The sequence below is a fragment of the Grammomys surdaster genome, unplaced genomic scaffold (genome assembly GCF_004785775.1).
Source record: "Grammomys surdaster isolate TR1022 unplaced genomic scaffold, NIH_TR_1.0 166, whole genome shotgun sequence".
Lineage (NCBI taxonomy): Eukaryota > Metazoa > Chordata > Mammalia > Rodentia > Muridae > Grammomys > Grammomys surdaster.
The window spans coordinates 835,302-851,694 of record NW_021604614.1 but is presented as its reverse complement, the minus strand read 5'-3'; the positions used below and the strand labels follow the sequence as shown (position 1 = coordinate 851,694).

At 49.9% G+C, this 16,393-nt stretch overlaps 1 protein-coding gene across 2 annotated transcripts in view; it reads right to left on the bottom strand.

The window, feature by feature from the left end:
• Cux1 (cut like homeobox 1) overlaps positions 1 to 16,393 on the bottom strand; it is a 289,376-nt gene that overhangs the window by 6,391 nt on the left and 266,592 nt on the right. For both annotated transcript variants that reach the window (XM_028766044.1, XM_028766045.1), the window contains exons 15-17: positions 3,169 to 3,296; positions 2,104 to 2,170; positions 1,467 to 1,579 (exon numbers count right to left, since the gene is read on the bottom strand). In XM_028766044.1, the coding sequence (XP_028621877.1) occupies positions 1,467 to 1,579; positions 2,104 to 2,170; positions 3,169 to 3,296 (308 nt within the window). The remainder of the gene's footprint in view (positions 1 to 1,466; positions 1,580 to 2,103; positions 2,171 to 3,168; positions 3,297 to 16,393) is intronic.

The following is a 16,393-nucleotide window of genomic DNA, read 5'->3' as shown; positions in this document are numbered from 1 at the left end:
TTGAACTGCCGACTCTGCTCACAGATGCCCATCTACAAAGTCTTTTTACAGAAAAGGCAGTTTCTTCATATTTGTTTTTTCTATGTGCTATGATTTGGATCTTTTAAAATGAAAATTTAAAAAGATTTATTTACTTTTATTTTATGTGTATGAGTATATGGCACACACGGAGGCCAGAATAGGGCATCAGATCCCCTGGAGATGAAGTTACAGACGGCTGTGAATTGCTTCGCAACTGGGAACTGAACATGGGTCCTTTGCAAGAGCAGCAAGTACTCTCAACCACTGAGCCACCTCTCCAGCCTTATGGTTTGGTTCTTATGCCCTTTGAAGATTGTGTGGTGAAGCTATTCAAAGGTGGAAGACCCTTGAGAAGGTGGGGCCTTGTGGGAACAAGCTATGCCACTGGAGGTGTGCTCCTGGAGAAAATACCGAGACTCAAATTCTTCTATTTCATTGCTTCCTGGCAGCCATGAAATAAGCAGCTTGCCTTTGTCATATGTTTCTTCATGATATGCTGCTTGGCCACAGCCCAAGAACCACACCAACCCAGCACATATGAAAAGGTCTGAAACCCTGACCTCCTCTCCCAAACCTCACCTCCTCAAACCCTATCTTTTTTGCTTTCAGTACTGGGGATGGAACCTAAGGTCTTGTGTATGCTAGGTAAGTGTTCTACCCCTAAGCCACGCCCCCAGCCCCTCCCTGGGAGATTCTAGGCAGGGGCTCTCCCACTGAGCCACGCCCCCAGCCCCTCCCTGGGGGATTCTAGGCAGGGGCTCTCCCACTGAGCCACGCCCCCAGCCCCTCACTGGGGGATTCTAGGCAGGGGCTCTACCACTGAGCCACGCCCCCAGCCCCTCACTGGGGACTCTGGGCAGGTCCTGTACTGCTGAATCACACCTCCTCTCTACCACTAACTTACATCTTCAGCCCTTTCTTTTCTTGAAACTAAGTCTTTCTAAATTGCCCAGGCTGGCTCTGAATTTAAGATCTCTTCCTGCTTCAGCCTCTTCAGAAAACGGGGTTACAGCTCTGTGGACCAGTCCTGGCATGAAGTCCATCTTACTGGGGTCGGCCCTACTGTCTTCCATCCACTCTGCTTCCCATTTTCCAGTGTGTTGCAGATATTCCTCTGTGGATGGTTGAACCAAGCTTTGTGGTGACTCACTCCTGCTCAAAGCACCTGTGGGTATTCCAGCCAGGCAGGCTGGTGCCGACCCTTGTGTCTTGTGTCCTCTGTCTCCTTCTTCCAACCCTGAAAAAAATCCCTAATATTCTTTACTTTGAGCTCTTGAATACTTCTTAAAGCCCAAAGTGGCACAGCCTCCTCCAAGAAATCTCAATGGCATGGAATACATCTAATCCTAACGCTGTGTCTGTTCTTTTCCCCAAGCCTTTGTCTTTCTATATTTGTGCCCTCAGATTTGAAGCCTACGGGGGACAGGATGTAGGGTGGTACTCACAGCCTCCAGCTCTTGGTTCCGGGTGCGGAAACGTTCCCTTTGACTGGAAATGATGGAAAGTAGAGAGTCCACCTGACCTTCTGGAAGGGTCCCACTGGATGACACTGAGGGTCCTAAGAGATAGCAGAAAACAGCCTGGGGTGTCAGGACAGTGCCCTGCTCCCCATCTGTACTGACAGAGAGCCAGGTCCCAGCATTCCCTTCCCATGACTCGAGGTGGATGGAGCTTTGCATTTGTCAGATGACCTGTGGTGGGGGTGCCCCATCTAAGATCTGTGATGTCCTACAACGGCTCCAAAGGCAGCAGTGGAGATAGCGACAGTGGTGGGGGTGGAGAGCCAGAGAAAAATGGACATGCTGAGGGTCTCTGGGGAGCCATGAGCAGCCCACGTCACCCTGGCTGGCCAGGATTGCAGAAGGTGGCTCTCCTTCTGCTGATGGGAGCATCCTGCTGTATCTCTTTCCTGAGGTCACTGGTGAGCCACGGGGACGGTGGTTACACTGCTGGGATGGACGGGCCCCTTCTTTCTTGGAGGGAGAACATAAACTTGGGGCGTCTGAGTTCTTAACAGGCTCCAAGTGCTTTCCCTGGTCCCTAACCCCTTGGGTGAGTGTTATTTGGCCAGTCTTTCCTCACCGTAGAACAGGGCTGTAGCTTCCTTGATGGGTTCTGGAATCTTCTCTAGGCCTTGCTCAGAAGCTCCCTGCAGGGTAAAAGGTAAAAGATGAGACTTATTTGCCACAGTGTGGGAATTTTCAAGGGTGGGCAATCTGAGTGTGGGACCTGGAGCACGTGAGTCAGACGGGCTGACTGCAGGCAGGCCTGTGTCAGACGCTGCATGTGGACAGGGCCCGCTGCTCTGGCTCCCACCTGGCCACACCCCCTCCAGTATGACTCTTCATCCCTCAGGACAGGTGGCAGGCCAGCAAGGTGGCTCAGCAGATAAAGGGCTCCAAGGGTGAGGATCTGAGTTCAACCTCTAGAACCACATGGTAGAAGGAGAGAACTCAGTCCTGCAAACTGTCCTCTGGCCTCCACAGGCACCCTGATAGGTTATTCAGTCTCCCCCGACCCAACATACACATACATGAATGAATGAATGAATGAATGAGTAAATAAATAAATAAATTAATTAATTTAATAAAAGTTCAAACGAGGGACTGAAGAGATGGCCAAGATGTTAAGGGGCTGCCTTTCCAGAGGCCCCAGATTTGATTCCCAGCACCCACAGGGAAGCTCCTAACTGTCCCAAACTCTAGTTCCAGGGGATCTGACGCCCTCTTCTGGACTCTTCAGGCATTGCATGCACATGGTGAAGACATACACGCAGGCGATATCCTTATACATAAAAAAAAAAAAACCGCTCAAAAATCAGAATGACAATTGGCCCCTTTAGGTGCTAGTGTTCACAGGACATGGGTCCATCGGATATGCAGTTGGCCCCATGTGACCTTGCTTTCCCTCTGACTAGAACTTCTAGAGCCTGGACAAAAGCTAGCACCAGGCCTTAGGGTCTTTTCTACTAGATGGTGTAAGCCACGTGCCATCTGCCATGAGATTGGAAAGAAGGTGGCCTGCATGGGGCAATAAAACCCCTGTGAGGAGGCCAGGGTGACGGCTGTGGATTTGGGGAGTCAGTACTTCTGGGACACACACCGGGCTGAGGGTGGGGTGCAGTGAGCAGGGCAGGCAGAGGCTCACCTCAGCATCAGGTCGTTGGATGGACTGGATGGTGCTGAGGTCCTGCTCCAAGCGAGCGATCAGCTCCTTCTGCTCGACAGCCTTGGCTGTGGCCTCAGTGAGGTGGATCTGCAGCTCTGCACAGCGCCCTGTGGTGAAAGAAAGATGCGGCCATCAGAGGACTCCAGGACACCTCGCAGACAGAGTCAAGTTTGAAAGCACGAATGCCTGAGAGCTCTGTTTGCCTCCTCCACACCTGCACTGCCCACAGCCTGGTGCCTAGGACACTTGGAGGTGGGGGGGGGGATGAGGTGCACTGGGGCAGGCAGGGAGCTGTTCCAACTTGGGAACTGCCCACAGACGTGCTGTAGTCTCCACTGCATTAACCTCAGACGCAATGGTGGAGACAGAGGTAGTGGTGGTAGTGGGCTGGTCACCAATGTCCCCTGACCTGTAACCCTGTTCTTTCTCCTATCCAAAAGCAGGGCTTTTAGCAAGAACGCACCTAGTGACTTTTTTACCTCCTCCCCTTTTGATGCTACAAATAGAACCCAAGGCCCTGAACATTTAACATACTGGAAAAACTCTCTGCTTTGATTCCCAGCAGAACTGATTTTCTCTCATCCCTTCAGTCCCTCACTGGGGGATTCTAGGCAGGGGCTCTACCACTGAGCCACGGCCCCAGCCCCTCACTGGGGGATTCTAGGCAGGGGCTCTACCACTGAGCCACGCCCCCAGCCCCTCACTGGGGGACTCTAGGCAGGGGCTCTACCACTGAGTGTTCTTTGTACCTCTACTTTTGGCAGGTGCATCACTTTTTCTGTTTTTTATTTGCAAACCTGTTACAGTAGGGGGCTGGAGAGATGGGCTAAGTCTTTGAGAGCTCTTGTAGATGGTCTAGGTTCAGTCCCTAGCAGCCACATGGTTGCATCTGTAACTCCAGTTCAGGAGGATCTGACACCCTTATCTGACCTCTGCAGGCACCAGGCACACATACATACATGGAGGTAAAACACTTATACGCATTAAACAAAAGTATAAAGAAATGAAACAAAGCCCTGACAATAAACTTCACTCTAAGTCCCGCCTATGGCCACCAGAGGGTAGTGTGATCTCAGAAGTCCCAAGGCTCCTGCGAGCCCTGACAGGAAACCGTTCAAGTTCTGGCTAGTCTTAGTGCTTCTCTGCCAAACCTACGATCTGGCAAGCAGGAGTGTCAGAGCATGACGGCTGGGCTCTGATCCCTGGGCTGAGGGCAGCCCACTGTCATCCCAGTGCTCACCCCCTTCTGCACCTCGATGGTCTGATCCGTGGGGAGAGATGGACGGCACAGGTTTTACGGGACAATCTTGGCCTGTTTCTACACACTCCCCACTACTCAGATTCTGAAAGGCTGTCATTCGATTGGGCTACAAGGGTAGGGAGGATTGGTGGAAGGAGGTGACAGGCCATGGAGGGACAGCTGTGGATGGCAAGACTGAGTTTAGGCCCTGGTGTCCCTCGTCAGGGAAGGGATCAATGTCATGGCCTGTTAGCCTGGTGCGGAATCCTTTGACCCAGGCCAGGGGAGGGACTGTAGAATCTACCTCCTCACTGAGCAGACAGACAGAAGCACTGAGACAGTGGGAGAAGACTGCCATAGAGAGCCGTCAGGGCTCTGGGTGTCATTTATAGAGCGAAACTCAACCAGGCGGAAGGAAGGGAGTGGTTCAGTTTCTGAATCTCCATCAACTGGTCCCATATGGCTCATGAGTGGTCCCGTATCAAAGGACCTGTGCCCTGGGCTAGAGGGACAGGGCTGAGGGGAACTTATACTGTAGGTCACTAAAACTGTGTAAATTATCATGGGGACTTACCAGGGTTCTAGGAAACCCTGCTGCATCATTGCCTGGGGCTTGGATCAGATACTTTGGTCCCAGTCTTATTTGTCACCAGCCTGTGGCCATCTCAGCATGGCAATGACTCCCAGAGATGCCCGTGGACACAGAAGAGGTATGGTGTGTCAGCAGGTTGCTGAGGGTGGGAAGAAGGCAGGTCCTTGAGAATACCAGAGACATATGTGAAGCGTCCTGAGAACACTCTGGCCTTATGCTGGCCCAGGCCAGCTGGAGGCAGGGCCTGCTCACCAGTGAACAATGTGTTGGGCTGGCCTGAGACCTTGCCACTATGGGCAAAAATGTTCCCTGACAGTGTGGCAGCAGGAAGGGTTCTTGGTCAGAGATGAGAGTCTGTCCCTGAAGACATGGCTTTGGGGGATGCTGAGTGGTCCACGCGGACGTGCTGCTGAACCAGGGCACAGTGAGTAGGCTGGCAGAGCAGGGCAGGGAGCTCGTGGGATGAGGCCGAAGGGACAGGGTCTAGGGTACTCTGTGTTGCCACCTGTCACTGCACGCGGGGAGGAGAAGCCTGACATCTGTAATGATTAGTAACACAGCAAACTTGGCAGGGTCTAGACTCATCTCGGAGAAACCCCCCTGGGTGCATCTGTGAGGGGATTTCTAGACCATGTTGATCCACCCTGAATGTGAGCAGCTCCATCCCTTGGCCTGGTGTCTCACCCTCATAAACAGGAGACGGGGAGCTGAGCCCCAGCACTCCTCTCTCTGCCGCCATGCCTCCTCTGCTATGAAGGGTCCTAAGGTCCTATGAAGGACCTTAGACTCCGAGCCCGAATAAATTGCTCCTCCCTTCAGTTCCTTTTGTCTGGTATTTTGCTGTAGCCATGAGAAAAGTAATCGATACAACCTCTTGCTGGAGGGGCCTCCTCAGCCACGGATCTACTTAGAATGATGGCTGCGGACGCCTTGTCGTTTGGAGGCAGGGGCATGCATACCAACATGTTTTGGTCATGTCACTAGATGGCCATGTGGCAGGAAGGGAAGGTCCTGGGCTGGAATGTTCCAGAACTGAGCTTGAATTCTAGGCAGGGCTGAGGGGAACTTATACAGAAACAACTGCTATCCATCCTGAATGACTGTAGGTCACTAAAAGTGTGTAAATTATGCTGTCTAGGGAGTTCATGACCTTGTGCAAACTCTCTGACTTGGGCAGGTAAACTTCAGGATGACAGGAGGAGGGGGCGACAGGAGGAGGGGGTGGTAGGACCCCATTTAAACTCAGGAGAGGAAGTATGGGTTTGGGTCTGGAACTCTCAAATGGGGAAGGGGTGGGCAGCAGCTCGGCGTGGCTCTTCATGTTTGAATGGCTTGGGAGTCCTTGGATCTGGGGACCTGAGATTGCACATGGAGGCTGGAGAGACCCTGGCCTAGGAAGGCAGTATGGAGGGAAAGGCAAAGACTCTGAGGAATGGAGCTGAGGTGTGAACCCTTGGACGGATTATGTCCAGGGCCCAGTGGTAGAGGGACACTCATGAATAAGGAGAAGGCATGGTGTCTTGAGCTGAGGGCTGGAGTTCTGTTGGCAAGGGCATGGTTTAATTCACACAGGGGAAGCTCAGACCAGCTAGAATGTGGAGGAAGGGTTTGGACATCTGTAGTGACAGGAGAGAGTTGGTACTCAGTAGTGGGGAGCATGTGTGAGAAAGAGGGTGCTGGGAAGTGGATGGAGTGTGACAGGGTTGTATGAGTGCCAGGGGGCTAAGACTTCCTCACCCCCTTACAAAGATCTGTGGAGTTTCATTCTCCCGGAAGAATCTGGAAGGGCTTCCTAAGGAAGCACATTTCACAGAGGTAAAGAAAGAAGAACACGATCCAGGCTGGGATGTAAGGAGGCCAGATCCCGTTACAAAGCCGAGGCCTGAAGGGTTCAGGGTGGCATTTCACACCTCTAATCCTTGTGTAGCAGGATTCTGAATTCCTGGCCAGCCTGGGTTACACAGTGAGACCTTGTCGCAAATAAAACAAGAGCTAAGGATATAGCAGGGCTAGAGCAGTCAGGGTCTGGCAGCATGGATCAGTGTTTGCCTAGAGTCTTTCTCCCAAGCCCTAATCCACTGGGGACCTGAGGGCATGGCTCAGTGGTAGAGCATCTGCCTAGAATCCCTCAGTGAGGGGCTGGGGGCGTGGCTCAGTGGTAGAGCCCTTACCTAGAATCCCCCAGTGAGGGGCTGGGGGTGTGGCTCAGTGGTAGAGCTCCTGCCTAGAATCCCCCAGTGAGGGGCTGGGGGCGTGGCTCAGTGGTAGAGCCTCTGCCTAGAATCCCCCAGTGAGGGGCTGGGGGTGTGGCTCAGTGGTAGAGCCCCTGCCTAGAATCCCCCAGGGAGGGGCTGGGGGCGTGGCTCAGTGGTAGAGCCCCTGCCTAGAATCCCCCAGGGAGAGGGTGCTGGAGTCGTAGCTCAGCCATCGGACACTTGTGTGGAATCCCTTAGTGAGGGGCCAGGGATGCGACTTGCCTAGCATGCACAAGGCTCATGGCTCCATCTCTAGCGCCACAAACAAATAACAATGGGGAATAGAATCAAGGCACAAGAAGGCTGCAGATAGGTAAGTGCAAGAACGTTATCACAGTGGGAGGCAGAGAGGCATAGAGTGCTGTAGTCATGGCTGTTCTGATGGCAGGGGACCCTGCTGTGTTAAATTAGCTTCCTGCAGGCCAGGGAGGGTTGGGGGCTAATCAATGCACACTGTGCCACCTCTACCCTGAATCTACAAGGCCTCATGAACACTGAGAAATGCCTACAATTTGTTTTGCCTGCAAATGCCCCAGTGCACCATGAGGTGTCCTTAACAAATTGCCCCCCTCCCCCGGTCCCACTGAAGAACTTGTCTATTCTCCAATGCTTCTCTCTTTCTTTAAGACCATCAGTTGGACTCTGCTCCCTACTACCTTACCTGAATTTGTTCAGACCACTCACAAGCCCTGCATATTGCTTGGTTGCATCAGCATCGTGCATCAGCAGTGAGCACCGGGTATTCAACCCTGCCAGCCACTCTTCAGGTGGCCCGGTTGCGATTGCTCTCTGCTAAGATCTGAGTGCTGCTTGGGCAAAAGGTCTGTCACACACCCCTTCTTTCTTATCAGTGCTGGCTATCATAGACCTTATCTATATGCCTGGGACTCTCTGCTGTATAGCTCCCTTGTCCGTTCATCTGTCTCTCTGACACAGGGTCTCACTATGTAGCCCAAGCTGACCTCAAACTCATAGCAGGCTTCTTACCTCAGCCTTCTTAGTGCTGTATCGATAGGTGTGCACCACCATGCCTCTCAAACTAATTCTATTTGGTATTTAATATGCATCTCAGTCTTAGAGGGTCTGAACATAAACTTGTTTCTCCCTCCTCCCAGGATTTGCTTTCTCCAGTAGCAGCCTCTGCTTCTTGGTCCTATGTGTCCTGGCCAGCTCTTTATAGCTATCTAGCAGTGGCTCAGACAAAGCCTTAGTCATTGCTGTCTTCTATTCCATCTTAGACTGCTAGTCCTGGGAATTGAGTGGAGGGCCTCACATATGCTAAACAAACACTCAACCACTGAGCCACGCCCCCAGCCCCTCACTGGGGGATTCTAGGCAGGGGCTCTACCACTGAGCCACGCCCCCAGCCCCTCACTGGGGGATTCTAGGCAGGGGCTCTACCATTGAGCCTGTGGCCCCTCACTGAAGAATCCTGGGGAAGTGCTCTGCTGCTGAGCCACACCTGTTGCCCCTCCATTTCTGGCCCTACCTGCTCCTAGAATGGCTCCGTAAGGCCAGATTCACTTCTTTGCCACATTATGGGAACCACGTTGAACCATGGGACCAATGGGTTTTGTTCTCTCACCAGTGCTGGCCAGCCCCTGAGATGTTCTGTCAAATGAAGTGGACAGCTCTCTTGTTCCAATATAACTGCCCTATCCCACAGTCCCTCCCTGTATATCTACCTGTAACTGTACTTTTCTCAGAGTATCTTATTAAGCCTTAAAGGTTCTTAACCTTCCTAAAGCTGTGACCCTTTAGTACAGTTCCTCATGTCTTGGTGACCCCCCAACCATAACATTATTTCATTGTCACTTCATAACTGTAATATTGCTACTGTTATGAATATGATGTAAGTATCTGATTTGCTGGCTATCTGAGATGCGACCTCCAGCGAGGCTGAGAACCACTGCATTAAGGCCTCGAATTTGATTCAGACCCACTTATCCTTAGGGAAGGCAGTAAAGCCTATTCCTGGATGGCTGGCAACGTGCCTAAAGTGGGTGAGTCTCCCAGCTGCAGCCTGGAACCTTTCTATCCGCTTTTGCCTCCCAAGTTGGCAGTTTATAAAACAGCTCTACAAAAACACATGCAAAGTTGGGCATCACAGCACATGCCAAGAGGCAAGAATCCTAGCACTTGGGAGGTGTATGCAGGAGGATCAATTGTTCTAAGCCATCCTTACCTATATAACAAGTTTCATACTAGCCTGGGGCTCTGGTTAACTAACTAACTAACTAACTAACTAACTAACTAACTACTAACGGCAGGTAGATACTCAGCTGGTAAAGTGCTTGCCATTCCCAGAACCCACATTTTTTTTTTAAAGCCAGTTATGGGGCTGAGGCAACAGTTCAGTGGTTAACGACACTGGCTGCTCTTCTGGAGGACCCAGGTTCAATTCCCAGCACCCACATGGTGACCCACAATCATCTGTAACTCCAGTTCCAATGCCCACTTCTGGCCCCCTTGCACATCTGGCATGCACATGGTATACAGGCATATATATGCAGGCAAAGGCAAAGCATCCATATACATAGAAAAAAAATTAAAAAAAAAAAGCCAGGTGCAGTAGTAGGTTTGTAATCCCAAGGCTGGCAGACTCTTGGGGCTTCCTAGGCAGCCAGTTTAGCTCAGGCCAATAAGAGATTACTTTAAAGCCTGGCAGTGGTGGTGCATGCCTTTAATCCCAGCACTTGGGAGGCAGAGGCAGGTGGATTTCTGAGTTTGAGGCCAGCCTGGTCTACAGAGTGAGTTCCAGGACAGCCAGGGCTATACAGAGAAACTGTCTTGAAAAACAAAACAAAGAGATTATTTTAAAAACACTTGGGGAAAAAAAAACACTTGGGGAAGCTTTATGGGAAAAAAATAAATTGTATAATTCAATTCAGTTAATAGATATTTTTGTTCTGAGACAGAATCTTACATAGATGTGGCTGGTCTTGTACTATATAGCTAACGGTGACTTTATACTCTTGATCTTCCTGCCCTAGCCTTGCAAATGTGGGATTACAGGCATGGGCTGCCACCATGGCTTTGGTTAAGATATCTTTAGAAAGAGGGAGACTGGGGCTAGAGAGATGGCTTAGCAGTTAAGAGCACTGGCTGCCTTTTGAGAACACATGAGTTCAGTTTGCAGCACCCACATGGTAGCTCACAACTATTGGTAACTCCAGTTCCAGGAGATCTTCTACACTCTTCTGGCCTCCTTGGGCACCAGGCATACAAGTGGTACACAGATATACATGTGGGCAAAACACCCATACACATAAAATATATAATTTTAGTGGGGGCATCCCTAAACCCATGTACATGGCTCGGGTTGACGAGCTAGCCCTAAATGTATCCAATACCACCTTGTAAGGCTCTGGTGGTTTTCTGATAGTTTTCTAATGGGAGGGGGCTGGTGTTTGGAGACAATGATAGTGAAAACTATGTCCCTCGAGTGTCTGAATGAAGCTCCGGGGCTCCTAGCAGGAGGGGAGGAGAGCTGGCAGAACTGGACAGTACACAGATATATGTGCAGGCAAAACATACACAAAGCATAAAAAGAATCTTTAAAAAGAGAGAATTCCAATACTCTTAACATTTGCTTTGAAGGCTTCCCGCATGGAAATAATATTCCTTTTGTATATAAGCATTTTGTTAAAATCGCAGGCTTACTGCTTGAATGTATATGGCCTTGGGTAAGGCTTCACTCCTTTTCCAGACAGGCCTGGTTACTCTGACTAAAGATATCAGATGTTCCTCAGGAAACACTCAGGAAACACAATGTCACTCAAATTCCTTGGCGACCCTTAAATGGTAACTTCAACACCCACCAACTTCCCACAGACGATTATGAACCCAGTAAGAGTGACGCTTTTGGAAGAAGCCCTCTCCATCCCAGGCTTCTCCCAGCACTGCCTAGGAGCCATGTGACAACAGGGCTTGCAGGAAGTGAATGGCGATGGAGGTGCCCACTGGACCTGTGTCTAAGAGGCGGCTGCTGTTCCTCAGGGCGGAGAAGAAATCTTCAATAAAAACAGCCCACACGCGCTTGTGTTTGTATAAAAGATATTTACTTCAATTATCACACCTAGGGTGCTAGTGAATAATAATACATGGTGTGAGCTTCGGTGATATTGCTTCTCCGTATCATAATAGGGACCGTTGGACAGTGCAGAGAACAAACATTTCGTATGGCTAACCAAAGACAAGGGACGGCGCTGAGGGGCCGACGGGTGCCTCCCCCACCCCCACGCCAGCTGGGACCAACTCTTAAAGGCCGAAAACAAATCACAAGAAAATCAAGACTGCGATAGGAGATGGTCACAGCAACACAAGGCTTCTCAAAACTACTTGAAAAAAAAAAAAAAAAGGAAAGAGACATCTTTTACATTTTTTTTTCTTCCTCTCGCTTCTTTTTGGTCAATTGGGTCTTGGTGAGGATTAAAATAAAATAAAAAGATCTGTGATTGTATTAACACACAAGCTCTATAAACACCTAAGACTTAGTGCTTGACAGAAAATAAAGTAAATACTGCTAAAATGTAACACATGATGGGGGAGGGGCTTAGGAAGGGCTGACGACTGTGTCTTGTGCTGTGTGTTAGTAGTCTAGAGGAGGGTGGTGCTACCCGCTCTCCTAGCAAGTAGTTATTGCACAAACGCAAAGAGCTAGGTCTCCTGTCCTGTGGGAAGGGACTCGGGAAAACCGTGGAGCTGAGTCCTCCCCACTGTCAGCTTATGGCAAGCTATTCTCAAAATGCTTGAAGGCTTTTTTTTTTTTTTTTTAAAAATGCATTCTCATGTCTCCAAAATGTCCGGCATTTTTCTGAGGCAGAGTGGTCTCAGAGGGTGGGACATGAGATGTCCATCTTGTGTGTGTTTGAGGTGGGGTGGGAAAACTAGAGAAACGTAGAGAGAGAAATGCATAGACTAAGAAAAATAAAAACCCTTAGGGGATTGGGCAATTTTATTGGAGGACTTATACCCCCAAAGAGATGAGTAGGACCCCTCCCCCCAGATTTCAAAGAATGGGAAAGATATGATACAGAAAGAAATTTGGATTTGGGCTCAGTGGACTGTTTGGGGGTAAAGGCAGGTATCCGGCCCTGCCTAGAGGGTGAGCAGGCCCTTCGCCTGTCCCTGGGGTGAGCCTCTTTTTTAAGTTTGCCAACCCCAGGTAGAGATCAGTCCCACATACCCCCACCCTCTGCTGAGCAAGCAATGGGGGCTTCTTGCTGGCTGTATTTCCAGCCATGGAAAGCCCTTTCTCCACTTTTCCTGACATGGGAGGGTAAAGGGTTCGCTCAACCCATGCCCTGGTGTGGGCGGGCCCTCTAGCCACCTCCAGTGCTCGGAAAGACCTGTTGCCTCAAACAATGCTTTTGACCAACTTCGAATGCAAGGAAAGACAACTGACAATGAAAATCAAAGCCACGGCCACCTGTGGGGACCACTGAGAAACCATCTTCCAGCTCAGGGTGATGGCCTTGGCCAGACTGCCTGCCTCTCTTCTGATCCAGGCTCGCCAAACATTCATGAACCCAGAAGTTTTAACAGAGGCTCTAGGAGGCTTTGGGGAAACTTGAACTTGGCTTTTCTGTTTTCCTCACTGCATTGCAGCGCCTCGGGAGCAAGCCTCCCCCCAGTGCTGCCTACATGGGTAGCTTTGTTCGTCAACTCTCTCGATTGAACAGTTAAGATACATAGAGACCGCCAGGTTTGAGTGGCTACTAGGGAGACAGGTGTCTGACTGTGCTGGAGGAGTCCCTTCTGTCCCTCATGTCTCCCACTGCTGGTCCCCCCAGTCCTTTTTGGACTCTGGGATGGGGAGAAGAGAGGTGGGGAGCAAGGGACAGTTAACCACTGGAGTGACAGCAAAAGCATTCGCAACAACAACACAAAATGACAACACACTCCTGATAAGTACTTAAATGATTAACCTAATAATAAATTAGAAGAGGATAGATAGAAATATTTTTTTTCTTTCTTAAAGAAACATCCTTTTATAATCACCCTCGAGTACGCTGACAGATCAGTAGCAGTCGGTCTATCTCCACAAAGAGAGGGTTAAGTGCTTCAAGGGTCGACTGTGGGGTCAGACATTCAGGAAAGTTCCCTGCTGCTGGAACCCAGGCAGCCATGACCCAGGGCTGAGCCTCAGTGGCCAAGTGAGGCTAGCTTGCCCATCGGTTCATGAACACACAGAACTACAGTGAACATACTCATCCACGACCTGAATCGATCCTGGTTCTAAAGCTTACTTAGGAGTTCATTTGGTGTGCAATAACGCTATCTTTTTCAAAAAGAAAAGAAAAACAAAACAAAACCCCCCAAAACAAAAGCAACATGATTTCCATTGCACAGAGCATCGACACAGAGCCATCTATTAAGTGCTTCCTGTTTAAAGCCAACTACAAAAATAAACAACAAATAAAAGATAATTATGGGTTGGGAGAAAAAAAGGAATTAGCAAACAAAAGCAGCCCCGTGCCACTTGGATGTGTCTTGCTGAATGGTGTCCTATTTTGCCAACGGAAGTCCCAATGCTTCCTGGCACTGTGCTTCTGATATATTTTCCATAGGGATAGAGGCATGGTATTGGGATTTAAGGCACCTTTCCTTTCTGATCACAGAAAGCTTAGTACATAGCATATTTGTGGTAGAAATTAAAGCCAGAATACTACAAAAATTACAGTAACAGACTATTTAACATGAGCAAACTAAACCCATCTATGAAAAGCAACTTAAAGGCATTTGAAATTTGAATAACTGAGGGATGGGGTGTGCATACTCACGCATAATCTAACATCTTTCTTTCATTAGCCTCCCCCCCCCTTCTTGGCAACAACGCTGAACTTTTAAAGTCAGCATTTCAAAGGAGACCAGGAGCTTTGGAAATGTCTTGTTAAAGCTAAATGTCACTTTGTCCAAAAATGAAAACTTGATATGCCACTGAAGATGTGGCCGTGGAATCTTTGGAGGGAAGGTGGCAGGAGAGGAGTAGGGGCGGGCACGGGGGCAGGGTGGGGTTCGGTGAAGCAGATCCTCCAGTGGTACGGGGGATCCTGGCTTTTCCTGTGCTGTTTCTCAACTGTCTTCTTCCACTGGCTGAGCCTGAGGTCTTGGGACTGTGTCCTTTACTAAGGAGCTTGTTCCTACCCTCACTTTCCTGGTACTTTCCATCTAAAAAGCGTTGGCAGAAGTGATGGGGGTGAAAACTTCTCGTCAGCTGATTCTCTTAGCAAGTCTACTAGTCAGACTGCTGGGTAGCACCTCTGGAAGATGGAACCAAGCCAAGAGTCTCAGGCCACCTGGGCCAAAGTGTCCATAAAGCCATCCCCTGATTCAGTCATGTCCCAGAGAAACTGCAGTGACAGCTGTGCCTGGTGAATTTGACATCCATGATGGGAACAACAAAATACAAGAGTTCTCTATGTCCTACAGGTACAGTCTGGCCACCAGAGCAGCTATGGCCCGGCTGTCTTGGGAGCTGCTTTCCTCCCATAGGAAACAGAAACTGGCATGTTCTTTTGAGAAGTAGAGACCAAGCATGCATGTGGAAGAAAGCTGTCCGACCTTTTCTGTCCTGGAGATAGCTGTGTTTGTAAAGCCAGAGCTCGCGGCACGGTCTAGAGATGAGAGACGTGGACAGCCACAGATCCTGGGGAAGTGTGCTCGTATTGTTTGGGGATAACCCAGGGCCAAAGGAATGGCTGTGATGGAGTCTGACAGCTGTGTGGGAAGGCAGAGCAAAAGACAAGAATTTCTGAGGCTGGAGACCACTCCTGCCTACAGACCCAACAGCTGCTGGAATTTCAGGAACAGCTGGAAGTCAAGAAGAAAATCTCTGTGCTTAGCAGACTCCAGACACCACTTCAGGATGTGCTCACTGAAGGAGGCAAAAAGCACACCTGCCAAGATGATCTGTCAAGCTTCCTGCCTCTTAAGCCCTCCTCCCCTCAGGCCACTTGCCTCGCAATTCTGAGTGGCATCAAGTGGTGAGGTAGAAGAGAACAGAAAGGAGAGACATTGAAGGACAGGAGGAACACAGCCAAGAGCCTTTCACTCACCCTATGTGTTTCCTAACCTTTGCTCTACCCCATCTCCTCTGCAGGGATGGCTCCCAGCCTCAGGGGTCTGACTGGAATGACTACAGGTACCCGTGGTAGAACATGGAAAGCAGAAGCCTGTGATGGGACCCAAACCATTCCCAGAGTACCTAGAGCCCATCGAGCCCTGTATAAGGAACAAAGATATTCAGTCCTGCTGTGGCAGGGAGGGTATCTCTGATGCTGGTTGTCAGCACTCTCACTCCCCACCTTTGAGGCTTTCACAGCTATACAAGCTTGGAGTGCCTATCTGATGCCTAGAGAGTGCCCCTTCTGCATTAGACACAGGATGCTTCCAGCTAAGCTTGCTCACAGGCTCCACAGTTGAGCTTGGCCCTGGCTGTAGAGGCAGATGGGCTACGTAGGTCTATGGTGTGGCAAGGCAGGGACTCTGCTGGCCACAAGAGTCCAGAGGAACACTCAGCTCACAGCCCTGCTACATTCTGGGCCATCTACCAGATCTGACTTTGAACAAGGAGAAAAGAGACACCCATCAGAGGGAAGCTTACCAAGGAGATGGACACCTGAGCTTTGCAAGCAGAAGCATCTGTGCACAAAGGCTGACAGCTGTCCTCATGCCTCAGTTTTCAGGGTGGTGTAGCCCAACACCTAATACTACATCCCGGGAGTCTGTCCTGATTTGAACCCAGGATACAGTCATAAGCTACTTCAAGGTTATTTTTCAGGGTGGCTAGCTAAGAAGATATTAACTTTAGCTAAGTGCCTGCATTTTTAAATTTTATTTTTTTAAGAGAGAGGTCTAGTATACAGTGGTCAGACATCGCAACTTACTAACGTTTCGAGGAGGTGGTAATTGGGAGCCAGGTAGGAGTGGGAGTGTGTGGGCAGATGTCTAAGAACCCTGTCACTTCAGATGCCATACAAGGGACTTGGCATAAAGCAAGAGGTGTCAAGGGGGCCTGATGTGAACATCGATTTTATGGTGGGCTCCCACTTAGCCAACTGGGTAATGGCATGAGACCTAGTTAGGATTACTGCCTCTAATTAAGAAAAAGGC